The 14,172-nt window shown below is 48.8% G+C and overlaps 1 protein-coding gene across 1 annotated transcript; it reads right to left on the bottom strand.

Annotated features, from left to right (window-relative positions):
• Positions 1-1,103: 1,103 nt before the first annotated feature.
• On the bottom strand, positions 1,104-8,782 carry LOC129337923 (uncharacterized). Its single transcript, XM_054991936.1, has 2 exons — positions 8,457-8,782; positions 1,104-2,314 (listed from the first exon to the last, which is right to left on the bottom strand). Exons 1-2 carry the CDS (start codon positions 8,740-8,742, stop codon positions 1,713-1,715), a joined length of 888 nt encoding a protein of 295 aa, XP_054847911.1. The 5' UTR covers positions 8,743-8,782; the 3' UTR covers positions 1,104-1,712.
• Positions 8,783-14,172: the final 5,390 nt, after the last annotated feature.

Here is a 14,172-nt window from a genome sequence, read left to right as displayed (position 1 = left end):
ATTATCAAACTGCATAATCACAGTCCATCTATTTAGTGCCAACTTGATGAGTCTTAACACAAAATGATTGTTCTTGTTCCATATGGTTGTCCAGGTGTTGCATGGCTTCAAATGAACATTTATTTTTAGAGCTATTTCAGACATAGTATATGCAAACATCTGATAGAAATGTTATTAGTCTTGAGACCCTTTCAGCTTCCTTCAAGCCTTTGAGTGTTTCCATAGGAAATGCATAGAAGAGAAACAATGGACATCCTCCCAGGAGAGATAAGGGTATCTTTGTCTAGATGCAAAATGTCCATCTTTGTTATCTACCTGAGTTCCACTTCGTTGCAAGCCAAGCTACCCACTGAAACCTCTCAAGCATGGCGGGGAGAGATATGCTGTCACAAGCAGGATTGTAACAGACATTCTGATTGCTCCTGAGATGGAAGGACTGCAAAGAAAGCAATCAAGGAAAGGCTGATGGGAGCCATGGACCTCAAAGCAACCAGGGAAAGAATCATGCAGATTGTACCCCCAGTCGGAAGTAAGAGACAGACACAGGCTTGGATAAAAGGGCCGTTTATTAAATGACCATAACAATAACATTCGGCAAGGGCTAACTGAGCGGTACAGGTCAAGCCCTGGGGTCAGCACCTGACCACCGCCTTGCCTGTCTGGGCGAGCCCCCAATGCCCCGGGTGTAGGCCATCTCCTGAATGGCTGCAACCCGGCCAGCTAGGCCCTGGGATCCCACTCAAGCACCTGTTGCGCCCCAGCCGCCAAGCATGAGGTGAGGTCTTGTTCCCGGGGATCCCCTCAGGCGTCTGCCCTCCCTGACGGTAGCCGCCCATGCATACCGCCCTAACAGCAGACCCTGTTCCCCAACCTTGGGGAATGCCACAGGGGCTCACCAGCCCGCACCCTATTCCCAAAAACTCCTGCCACTATCACCGACGGCTAAACCCAACAATACTCATACCACCGCCATTAGTGCAAGGTAGGCGAAAAACCCCCCTTCCACAACGCCAATCAGGGAAGGAGGGAAAAAATTCCTACCTGGCCCATAAATAGCAGCCGGTTATTCCTGCACTAAAAACAGGGTGAGGTGGGTGGGCCGAGCGCTTGAAAAATCTGACGCCGGGAAGGGGCAGAACGCGCACAAAAGCGCCAAGCTCCGCCCCTTCCCAGAACCCGGATGGAGAGGGAGGGAGTCTGCCTCCTTCTCCTTCCAAGGGCTCCAATTGCCGGCTCCCAGCTTACGCGGCGAGCCGCGGCTGGGAGAGCCGAATTGTACCCCCAGTCGGAAGTAAGAGACAGACACAGGCTTGGATAAAAGGGCCGTTTATTAAATGACCATAACAATAACATTCGGCAAGGGCTAACTGAGCGGTACAGGTCAAGCCCTGGGGTCAGCACCTGACCACCGCCTTGCCTGTCTGGGCGAGCCCCCAATGCCCCGGGTGTAGGCCATCTCCTGAATGGCTGCAACCCGGCCAGCTAGGCCCTGGGATCCCACTCAAGCACCTGTTGCGCCCCAGCCGCCAAGCATGAGGTGAGGTCTTGTTCCCGGGGATCCCCTCAGGCGTCTGCCCTCCCTGACGGTAGCCGCCCATGCATACCGCCCTAACAGCAGACCCTGTTCCCCAACCTTGGGGAATGCCACAGGGGCTCACCAGCCCGCACCCTATTCCCAAAAACTCCTGCCAACGCAAGGGTCAAGCCTCTGCTTAGACCCTCGCGCCCCACAGGTGGCCTAGCGCCACCCGAAGCCCTTGCCGCAGGTCATCTAAAAATAACTCATTGCCCTCAGGTGACATATGGACACCATCTCCTCTGTAGAGGTTGGCAAATTCGGCCCTAATCCTGGGGTGTGGCAGATAAATGCCCAAGCCCTGCCCCAAGGCCTTCCTGATGTCATGGTTGGTCTTACGGCGGGCCCTCTCAATAGCCTTGGGATTCAAAGCCTCCCGCCAAACTCGACGTTGTAGCATCTCGGACCATATAACCAGCACACCAGGCCATCGGTCGTTTATGTATGCTAGGTCCACTGCTACTTGCACTGACAGGGCCTTACCCTGTACCATGCCAAGGTCATTCCCACCCAGGTGGATGACCACAATGTGCGGGGGCGGCTGCAACCGCCCCCTAAACAGGAGAGGCAAGAGGCCCGGCCACCTGAGGCCCCGCCGTCCCTGCCACTCCACTGTGGCCACAGCACTCAGGCCCAACTGGGATCCAATCGGCGTGTTCTTAGCTTGATTGGCCGCCCAAAACACCATGCTGTGGCCACATATCAGGATCCTCCTCCTCTCATGGCCCGACACGGCACCTGGAGAAAGAGCAATTAGTTCGCCATTTAAAATTGCTGTAGGGGTCGGACATAAGACCTGAAAGCTCTCGACCGCCACCTACCCACTTTCTGAATAGCCTGAGGGGGGTATCCCAAAACTGCTGCCGTGGAGGCCGCACCAATCCGAAAGGAATGAGTGCCGAATTTGACCCCCGACAAGCCTAGTTTCTTGAGTGCCCTCTCAGTTACTGTCCAAAATTGATACTTGGTCAAAGGAGCTTGGTCCTCGTGTAAGAACAACAGCCCCTGGGCATCACCCCTAAGCGCGGTGTATTCCTTGAGGGCTTTAACCGGGCACAAGCCCGCCTCAGAACAAGGGCCCAAGTGGAAGGTGATTCCGCGCTGCTGCTGGTCCGTCTTAGACCTCCTAATGCAAATGGAGACATTGTCTCCCACAAATTTAATATCCCTGGCCATCAAGGCCCTACCCGATAAATCAGAGCGCGATGAAGCAACCAACTCACTAACTCGCAGGGCCCCAAAAAATGCAGTTAACGCTGCTGCATGGAAGAGTTTATGCTCAAACCTGGATGAGCACACTTCAGCCCATGCCGCCCCAAGCCCCCGCAAGACCGAAGGAGATATGGGTTGTCTAGGGTCAGAGGGCGTCCTTTTTTCCCTAGACCATCCCTCCAGCACTTTCCTAATCCTAAAGGCCCCTGTAAATTCCGCTAAGCCCCGTGATTTGCTGGCGAAAGCCAGAGCGGCCAGTTGGCCCCTAATAGATTTAACTGCAAGTCCCCTGTCCCTCTGCACGACGCAAAAGTGCAGTAAATGTTCCTGCGGAACGGGCCAAACATGCTGGAGGTTGGCTGATGACCTAAACTGATGAAACTGTCCTACCGCACGGTCGTAGGCCCGGCGTGTGCTAGGAGCAATGGACAGCTGGATTGCTCTATCTACCTCCGCCGTCCAAGCTCCCACAGCTCACATGGCATCCTCGCGGGCTGCCTGTCGGCCCAAGGGGCAAGCTGCCAGAATCGTTCCATCTGTTGGCGAGACAAAGCGTCTGCCACACCATTGCTAACGCCTGGAACGTGCCTAGCCCTAAAAAGTATGTTCAGCTGAAGGCATTTAAGTACAAAGGCCCTCACCAGCCGCATCACCCTGGGGGATCTGGAGGTCATGGTGTTGACTACGTGTACCACCGCCAAGTTGTCACACCAGAAGTGGACAGCGTGGTTTGCCAACTGAGACCCCCACAGCCAAAGCGCCACTACCATGGGAAAAAACTCCAAAAACGTAAGGTCTTTGGACAATCCCTGGGCCACCCAATCAGAGGGCCATTGGTCAGCACACCAATGCCCCCTAAAAAAGACTCCGAAACCAGTGGAACCGGAGGCATCAGAGGTGACTTGGAGTTCAGCTTCTAGCAACAAATCCTCCCTCCAGAAAGTCACCCCGTTGAATGCGGCAAGGAACTCCTTCCAGACTAGCAGGTCCTCCCGCATACCTTTATTAATTCGTAAGCGATGATGAGGTAACCGTAAGTTCCCCATAGCATCGCACAGCCGTCTGAGAAAGGGCCTGCCGGGCACAACGGCCTTGCAAGCAAAATTTAAATGGCCAACTAACTGCTGCAACTCAAGGAGGGACACCTTGTCCCTACTCAAGCAGTCCTCCAGTCTCGCTCTAAGGTCTGCCACCTTCTCTAGTGGCAACCGCAGAGTTTGTTGCATGGTATCGAGCTCGATACCTAAAAACGTCAGGATCACCGACGGTCCCTCCGTTTTTTCATGGGCCAAGGGGACCCCTAGCTCCGCAGCAAGCTCAGTAAAGGCTGCCAACAGCCGGGCACACTGCCCCGAACCCGCAGGCCCAGACACCATAAAATCATCTAAATAGTGACAGGTGTCCTTGCAGGCACAGCGGCGACGCAACTCCCATTCCAAAAAGGAACTGAAGCGCTCAAATGCAGAGCAAGATATGGAGCACCCCATGGGTAGGGCCCTGTCCATATAGAACTTGCCCTCAAATGCAAAACCCAGGAGATCAAAGTCTCCCGGGTGAACGGGGAGCAGGCGAAAGGCAGACTTGATGTCGCACTTTGCCATCTTGGCTCCCACCCCGCAGCGTCGCACCACTTTGACTGCTTGGTCAAAGGAGGTGTAATGCACTGAACAGAGTTCCTCGGGTATGCCATCATTCACCGAGCCCCCTCTTGGGAAAGAGAGGTGATGAATGAGGCGGAACTCCCCCGGCGCCTTCTTCGGCACCACCCCTAAAGGAGAAACCCTGAGGGACGGGACAGGGGGGGCATCAAAAGGGCCCAATACCCTACCCTCAGCACATTCCTTTAATATCTTACCACGCACCACATCTTCCATGCCAGCCACTGATTTAAGGTTGTGAACAACACAAGGGAAACGCCCGGATAGTAAGAACGCAAGCAAACAACGATTCCGGGAATCAACAGTTAATAATAATTCATTTTCATTTTATAGTGCAAAAGTGCCAATGTGCAAAGTGCAAAAATACAAAGCAATAAATATAATAAATACAATGAGATCTTATGTTTCTCGTGTCCAATCAATCATGGAGTAATGATGTCCAAGAAGGGAATAACATGGAAACCCACACAGGGGCTGAACATAGAGTCACAATATGGGATAAGAGATGACCCCAGTCCAAATTGGAGTAAAATCCAAGCGTGCCGACGGGATTATGCGAGCATCTTATACAATTCCCGTTTCGTATAGATGATACTTCTTCCTGGGCACAGTTAATTCTGGACTGTAACAAAAATATAATCTCTTCTTAAAATTGTGAAAACTCTTTTTAAAATTGTGAAAACTCTTTAAAACATTCAACAACAATTTATCACAATACATACTCACTGGTCACCATATAAATAAATACACCGATGTGACAGTACATATGTTCATCCCGACTTCAATACTTCAATACATCACAACAATGAGCAGTAACATGGACATGAAACATACAGGAAAAGGGAACCTCCTAAATACATAATTGACAAATTGTTTAATGAATTGATTAATAGGTCCTGTCCTCAGAGACCACAAAACTTACAGCAATCATGCAGCCATCAGATAGTAAAACTTACAGATAGTAAAACTTACACACAGCTAACAAGTAAACCCATCATATCTATATCTCTGGACTGGTTAACTAGTTGGGCTTATACTACTGTGCAAGGAGAAGTGGAAGGATTACTAAGGAAGGTGGAAGGAATACCAGCAAATTACAATGTTACCCCAAAAAACAGGAATAGTCAATTTCATTATTAAGCCCGCCCGGGGCCAGGCTCCGCAATTTGAAAATCCACCTCGTTTCCAATTGCAATAGTCTCCTAGGACTATCCTCAGTGAATGGTTCTTTAATCATGTCGACCACTGTAACCCTAAGGTCCCCCAAGCTATGATGATAACTCAAATAATGCAAGACCAAAGGTGCCTCCCTAACTTGGTTCCTTATCCTGGACACATGCTCCTGGACTCTGATTTTGAGCGGACGCGTAGTACTGCCCACATAATACAGTGGGCAGCTGCATTGGATGACATAAACCACGTATGAAGACCTGCATGTAGTAAAGCCGCGGCAATATTCCTGTCTATCCCTGATTATTTCTTCGAATTTAACCATATATGGGCAGACATTACAATCCCCGCATCTAAAATGTCCCTTGGGAGCCGTTCCACCACGATTCTGAGAAGGATCGTGACGTTCAAATTCAGAACGTGTTAATATATCCTTGAGAGATTTAGTTCTACGGAGGCCAATAGCTGGACTGACCTCACACCCAGGGATATTATCTATTAAATGCCAATGTTTCCGAATAATGCGGGAAATCGGGGTAGCCAAAGTTGTGTAATTAAGAGCCCATTTTAAACGGTTATTGCCTGTGCGGGATTTTGGAACCAGTAATTGTTCCCGTGGCGTACCCACAGCTCGATTTTTTGCCGAGCTGATCGCTGGCAGTGGGTAACCCCTGCTAAAAAATGCCCGTTCTAATTGGGTGCAGCTGGTCCCAAAGTCACCTATGTCGGAGGAATTTCGCTTCAGCCTCAGGAACTGGCCCACTGGGATATTGTATTTCAAGGCGGGCGGGCTTAATAATGAAATTGACTATTCCTGTTTTTTGGGGTAACATTGTAATTTGCTGGTATTCCTTCCACCTTCCTTAGTAATCCTTCCACTTCTCCTTGCACAGTAGTATAAGCCCAACTAGTTAACCAGTCCAGAGATATAGATATGATGGGTTTACTTGTTAGCTGTGTGTAAGTTTTACTATCTGTAAGTTTTACTATCTGATGGCTGCATGATTGCTGTAAGTTTTGTGGTCTCTGAGGACAGGACCTATTAATCAATTCATTAAACAATTTGTCAATTATGTATTTAGGAGGTTCCCTTTTCCTGTATGTTTCATGTCCATGTTACTGCTCATTGTTGTGATGTATTGAAGTATTGAAGTCGGGATGAACATATGTACTGTCACATCGGTGTATTTATTTATATGGTGACCAGTGAGTATGTATTGTGATAAATTGTTGTTGAATGTTTTAAAGAGTTTTCACAATTTTAAAAAGAGTTTTCACAATTTTAAGAAGAGATTATATTTTTGTTACAGTCCAGAATTAACTGTGCCCAGGAAGAAGTATCATCTATACGAAACGGGAATTGTATAAGATGCTCGCATAATCCCGTCGGCACGCTTGGATTTTACTCCAATTTGGACTGGGGTCATCTCTTATCCCATATTGTGACTCTATGTTCAGCCCCTGTGTGGGTTTCCATGTTATTCCCTTCTTGGACATCATTACTCCATGATTGATTGGACACGAGAAACATAAGATCTCATTGTATTTATTATATTTATTGCTTTGTATTTTTGCACTTTGCACATTGGCACTTTTGCACTATAAAATGAAAATGAATTATTATTAACTGTTGATTCCCGGAATCGTTGTTTGCTTACTGATTTAAGGTTGGCTGCCATGAAAGGTGTCCTAAGGCCGTGAAACGGAATACGAAATCCAAACTTAAAACCCGAAATTAAATACTCAGCGTCCCGACGCCGCGGGTAGACCTGAAGCCATTCCTCAAGTACCCTCAGCCTTACCGGGCTGGGACCCTTTGCCAGCACCAGGCTGCTGGCCGCCGCCGCCCCCAAATCGCTTTCCTCCCTGGCCACCCTGCCGTCCCTTGGGACAGGCAGAGTGGGCATGGGGTCCAGCACAAGTGGGGCACTCGTGCCGGAATTTACATGCTCGCTTAAAACAGACCCCTTTGGACATGAAGTCCCAGCAGAGCAGCCGTGATTGAACCAGCTGCCCCGCAGGGGTGCGGGGACCCAAACCTTGAACTGGCTTGATAATCAAATGACCGCTATCGGTCCTATCCCCCACCGTTGACTTTGAAGGAGTCATGACCTGGACCCAAAGCTGGACCCAAATCTGATCCCACGGCAAACTAGGGGTTAAGGCGGCCCGCATTCGAAATTCCTCATCGTAGCGCAGCCAGGCCCCACCCTCAAAATCAGTATAACCCCTGTAAATAATGTTCATGTATTGAAACAGGGGAAGGGCCCTATGCGGCTGCGCCCTGGCCAGAACACCTGCATACACCAAAAACCCTGGAAGCCAATGGGCCCAGGTTCTATCGATCCGCCTCCGGCGGATCCGCTCCTTGTCCCTATCCTCAAGATCATCTTTATCCTTCTTCTCCAGTTCCCTGAAGAGAAGGGTAAAGACATCAACATATTCTCCCCGCAAAATCTTCTCACGGGTGGCCTGCGTCAGGTGATCCCCCAATGGCAGCGCCGTATCCCCCGTAGGTAGGGCCCTATACGGAACCACACCAAATCCTTGCATCCCATAGGGGGGCAGGCCAGGCTGAGTCCCGTAACCATAGGGCCAACCAGTGCTCGATGAATTATGCCCCTGCCCGTCCCAGGCAGCGGCCCCTGACGGCAACTGCTGGTACAAGGAGCCACTGGCACACGTAGGCCAAATGGGCTGTCCTAATGGGGGCCAAACTTGTGCGTTATAACCGCCAGAGGTGGAAGGAAGCGACACCCCAGAAGGAGTGGACTGCCCTCCAGCCCCCCACGGCCAAACAGCGTTCTGGTGTGTGTGCAAGTGCGCCTGATATTCCGTACCTTCAGCCAGAGGAGAGTCCACCGCCACAGCCACCTGTCCACAGTCCCCAGGCCCAGGCAGATAGCCTTCTCCTTCCGCTTCAGGCGCAGTAGGATGATGATGATGACTGGAGCTAGGTTCCCCTGTACTCAGGGCTGTCATCTTCTCTAGTGCCAACAGACGAGAGGCAAATTCTTTGTTAAATCCCACTTTTGCGACTCGTTTCGCACCCCTACGTGGCTGAGGTAAATCTCCACCCACTGCCAAACCCGCTGCCCTTTTTTCCAGAGCGGCCATGCGCTCCATCAACTCCTGCCTACTAGGGCCATCCTCATCATCCGATGAGGACAGAGTTGGAGGAGGTTTCTTGGGTGCAGGCCGTTTCACCGGCTGTTTGCCCTTAGAAGGGCCCCCTCCCTTTTTGGATGGCATGCTTTAGCAGGTACAAGAAACAAAAGTATCAGCCTCGTCCCAGTAGGTGTCACCAGAAGCCCTTGTCAGAGCAGTTACAGCTCTCTCCAATAGGAGTCGCCCAACCTCCCCAGTAACAAGCCAAGGCTGCAGTGACCACACTCCCCTAAAGATGTCGCACAACTTTCCCCAGCAACAGGAGTCACCTGCAGTGCGGCTAACACCCACCAGGTGGTATCAGCCACACACACCCAGCCAAATGACCCCCCTACAAGAAGCCAACGGCCTACAGCAATGGGGGAGGGGTGATGGGGGGAATAATAGCCCCGGGGGGGAGCCCCTAACGGGTCCGAAAAGCCCACCAGGCAAGGGTAGTGCCACGGGCAAAGCCAGGCCCACTAGGGCCAATTGCTGTAGTGACAGCCCCGAAATGGCTAGCCCACCAAAGCCCCCGGGCCCGAAAAGATCCGCGCCGCGCCGAGCCGCCGATACCGCGGCGGCGGCGCCCCACACACTCCGCCGCCGTTACCACGGCGGCGGCTCCACAACTCCGGGCCGTGCACAGCCCGCAGCAGGCCCAGCCGGCCCGGCCAAGCTCCCTGCTGCTGTGCTGCAAAGCGCCGGAGCACGGAGCAAGTCCTCCAACTCCGAGCGCTTGAAAAATCTGACGCCGGGAAGGGGCAGAACGCGCACAAAAGCGCCAAGCTCCGCCCCTTCCCAGAACCCGGATGGAGAGGGAGGGAGTCTGCCTCCTTCTCCTTCCAAGGGCTCCAATTGCCGGCTCCCAGCTTACGCGGCGAGCCGCGGCTGGGAGAGCCGAATTCCACTGGAAGATGTAGCTCTGTTGTGAGATTGCTGAGCTCCATGGATAGCAGAGCCATGCGTGTCCTACAAAAGGGGGGAAGAAGGCAGAACTAAGATGGGCACAAATTGAATTACAACCCCCCCCCAAAAAAACGCACATACCAGGCCAGTTTGCGAACCAGTGGTTCGTGGAAGCTTGTTTCCATGAACTGGTCTACTGGCTCATTTGAGTCTTAAAGGGGAAGTTTAAATATAAACTTTTCCTGCAGCTTGCAAGCGGTAGGTCCCTTTAAACTATTAGCTGGCAGGCAGCAGGGGAGACTCCTATCAGCAGAGGAGTCTTCCCACTTGTGACAATAACAAAAGATGTATAATGACTGTAGTACCACAACAATAGTGACATATCAAGTCATTGTCAGTTGGCACTCCTCAAACTTTAAAATGTTTTTCTGCTTTGTAATTATGCAATATATTTTGGCTATTCTGTCATCATCATAATTTTTTTTTTGCAGGTGCATCATTTAGTGCTTTGAGAGTGAAGAAAATGCAACAAAAGTGCTATGAAGGTAAGCAGAAAGAATAGAGGGGAGAGTTTTAATGTATGGATGAGTATCTTTAAAGTGCTGTATCTGAAGAAATGAGCTGTGATTAATGAAAGTTCATACCCTACCACAAATTTTGTTAGTCTTATAGGTGCCACTGGACTCTTGCTCTTTTCTGCTGCTACAGAAAGCTGCAGCTACCCATCCTGATCTGTCTTAAACAGCTGTAGTTAAGTTATACAGAGCTGAGATTGAAAGTGAGGCATGATATGATAACAGCACCAGGAGAAAGGGGAGAAAATTTTGGCTGAGGAATTCTGAGAGTTATTGACAACTTTACACAGTATCACCTGGAAATCCATTGTTTAATTAAGTCTTCCAGCAGAGGGAAAGCATAATGGGGCCAGAAGTGTTTCTGACTTGAACATGTGCCCTTCTGAATAGGTTACATTTCCCCCCACCAGCAGCCTCTCATTCCCCATGTACTTGCCATCTGTTAACACAGCAATCACCCTGACAGGACAGCTGAACTGAACTCTGAACTGAATTGCTTTTGGAGTTTTCTTAATGACACTTCTGTTGGCAGCACTTAAACACAAAATGAAGTGTCCACACATAAAAAGCTAACTGTACACTCTTGGGCTATTTTAGCTCCAATTGGTGGACAATGAAAGGCCATATGCAAGCTTTTGGTCCAGGTTCATATAGCTACAGAATGTGAATATTTAATAATATATTTAAAAGTACAAGGGGAAAAACACAATTTGTGGGATCTAGCAAGCAACCTAAGCACACAACGTAGTTGTCCTTTACTCTGCCATAGATTCCATTCAAAATTATACTCCTGCTGTGGATGCAAGCAGGAATTGGGGGAGTGGTTCAGGCTAGTGTTTGAGCTAGTATCCAAGGGAGGGCCCACAAGAGAAAACATGCATAACAGGACTGAGGGAGTGGTAAGCAAGCTAGATCCTGAAGGTAGACAACAGAGATACTAAGTATGAGTAGGAAAGATGGGAGGGTCTCTTTTTTTAGGGGTCAGAGAATGAAAGGGGAAAGGGTTGATTTTTCCTGGCTGTGGGAGAGGGGGGGAGTCTATTCAGGGCTAGCCTATCCACTACGCAGACCTAGGTGATTTCCTAGGGTATTACTGGTGGAAGAGCACCAACTACCTCTTTTGCCACCTTGCCCATTAGCAGTGACATCAGTATCTGCAATAGCAAGCAGAAATCCAAGTAAGTACCCCTGGTCCCAGTGGATAGCCCATGTGGAGCCTGTTCTTTTCCTCCTCAGGTGGATGGGAGCCCCTCCTCCTTCTCTATCCTGCCTCACTGCAATGCAACCCTGGGCAAAGGGGCATCAGAGGCCTCCTGCCTTGCTTCTCTGTGGTATGGCGTGAAAGAGTCCAGGCAGCAGGCTCCCTCCCTGCAGATGGGAGGAGAAGTGTGCGTAGTGGGCTCCTTTCACAAATTGTGAGAGACTTGAAGGCCAGGGAGGCATCTAGGATGCAAAAAAAAAACCCAAAACACCTTCAGCTGTTCCTGAGTCCAATGGAAGTCAGAAACACATCATCTGATTGAGACAGTGGAAGATGTTGAGCCAGGGACAAGGCTTGTCCAGAAAAGGACTTTACAGTGTCTTCTTTCCAAATAACAAGAGCAGGAAGGGGAGTTGAGAATAGACATGGGCACGAACACCATTACAAATGGTGTTCACGAACAGCCCGTTCATCTGTTCACGAACAAGCCGTTCGTGAGGCCCTGTTCTAAATGAACAAGTGGTCATTGCAAGCCTTGTTCGTTGCCTTCGTCAGCCATTCGTCAAGCCAGACAGACTGGCGCCTTTCAATCAATTCTCCTGGCAATGGAGGCAGGGACTGAACTCTTTCTCAACTCCTTCTGGCTTTAACCCTTCAAAGTACTTCCAGCAGAGAGTTCTGTTTTTGCCACTGTGAAGATAAAATGACAACAAAGGGGGAGACCCATAAACCATGTGTTTCCCGGGGTGCAATCTCTCTGAAACTTGGGGGGGGGATCTTCAAAGGACAGTGAAGACCATGTCCCCTGCAAATTTGGTGGGTATTGGACATTGGGAAGGTCAGTTTGTAACCCCTCAATATAGCTTCCCGCAGAGAGTCCCAGTTTTGCCACTGTGAAGAGAAAATGATAACAAAGGGGGAGACCCATGCATCATGTGTTTCCTGGGGTGCAATCTCTCTGAAACTTGGGGGGACTTCATAGGACAGTGAGGACTATGTCCCCTGCAAATTTGGTGGGTATTGGACATTGGGAAGTTCAGTTTGTGGGGGGTTTTAAGGGCCCTTCCCGTTGCACGTGGCAGGAAAGGGCCCTTTAAGCTATCGGCTGGCAGGTGGCAGGGGGGAATTCCCCCTGCCACCTGCCAGCTGATAGTTTAAAGGGATCTTTAAAGGGCCACAAACAACTAACATGTTTGTGAACAGGGTCAGGTTCGTTACTGTTCATTGTTCGTAGTTCATGGATGGCAACGAACAACGAACTGCTTGATCATTTTTTCCCCCGTTGGTGCCCATGTCTAGTTGAGAAGCACCAGCTATGGGAGTAAAATTCATTATGTTACAGTCTGAGATCCTGAGTGTTCTTTCGTTCTACAAGATTACACAAAAAATACATAATGATTCAGAGAATGCAAAATATCTTTTAAGTATTAGGGTTTGTGTGTGTCGGGACATTATTAGCTAACAGCCATTGTTATTTCATATTATATTAATTCTGCCAAATTTTATTCTGTCAAACCCATTTACTTCAAAAACTGGTTTTTTTGTTGTTGTTTATTCTGTATCCCTTGGCAAAACAGTTTAAGAAAAGGTTGTTCTTTTAGGACCCAGGGAGTATGTACTAAGCCTTTGTTTTCCTGCGAGAGTGTAAATGGCTAATTTATGCTTTTGACCACCCCTTCGCCATTGTTCACCCATCAGTGGTCCCTTCCCCATGCCCTTTTGAGAGCCAAGCCACCAAATAGGGCTAAATAAACTGATCCGTTCCGAGTAACCCCTTTGGCGAGCAATATTGCTAGCCTGTCATTTGCTCAAAGTGGTGAACTGCTGAGGGCCTTTCAAACAAGTGGCATGAAAATCTTCACAAATGAGCACATGCCATAAGAAGCCAGAGCTCTAAGAGACCCATTGTAGCGACTGAACATATATTATGGATCATTCTATGTAATTTAATTCAGCAGCTAAGAAAAAAAATCTCCAATAGAACGGCTTCACACCCCCGCCTCTCTTGCTCACTTGCACACACACTGAAGGAAAACAGTAGGAAAGGAGTCCTGGCAGAATTCAATAATCCGTGTACGTTGGCATTCATGTGGAGGGGAAATGTGTTCTTTGAGGATTATAGGAAAAACTGGCAGCCTGACGCTAGTGAAACATTTCATCCCAATGTACATGCTGAGATTAACAGGGCTCTGCTTATAAAGACTTTTAAAAGAGAGAGGCATTTAAAAACATACATAAGGTGAATGACATGTAAAATACCAATTTATAGTAAAATACCATGTTTAAATAATATTCCAAAATATTGATTGCTTCTGGTTGATAAACATCATCATATACATTTTTTAAAGAATGACAAATAAGACCTATACATGAAAATATGCATTCTGCAACAAACATGCATTAATTGTAGGTTAACTGCCTGAAAAATGCCCTGTTGTGTAAATGCATGCCCCAGCCACACACGGACTAATTAGCCAGGCACAATGATTAGAAAGCCAAAGGAAGTATTATTCCAAACAAAATTAAGCTCAGCAGTGACTTAAAGGTGAAATGTAGATGTGCCAAACTGCTTGCAAAAATAAACAAGGACAAAATGGAAAATATTAAAGGGGTCTCTCAGACATTCTAAACAAGCTGATTTTCTCTGATTGACTTCTCTCTAATTCTAGTCTTAGTTTTCATGTTGGGCCCACAGAACATAAAACAAAAAATGATAAAACATTA

Source organism: Eublepharis macularius, chromosome 11, assembly GCF_028583425.1.
Source record: "Eublepharis macularius isolate TG4126 chromosome 11, MPM_Emac_v1.0, whole genome shotgun sequence".
Lineage (NCBI taxonomy): Eukaryota > Metazoa > Chordata > Lepidosauria > Squamata > Eublepharidae > Eublepharis > Eublepharis macularius.
Note: the sequence above shows the minus strand (reverse complement) of the source record. Positions and strands in the feature narration are given on the sequence as shown.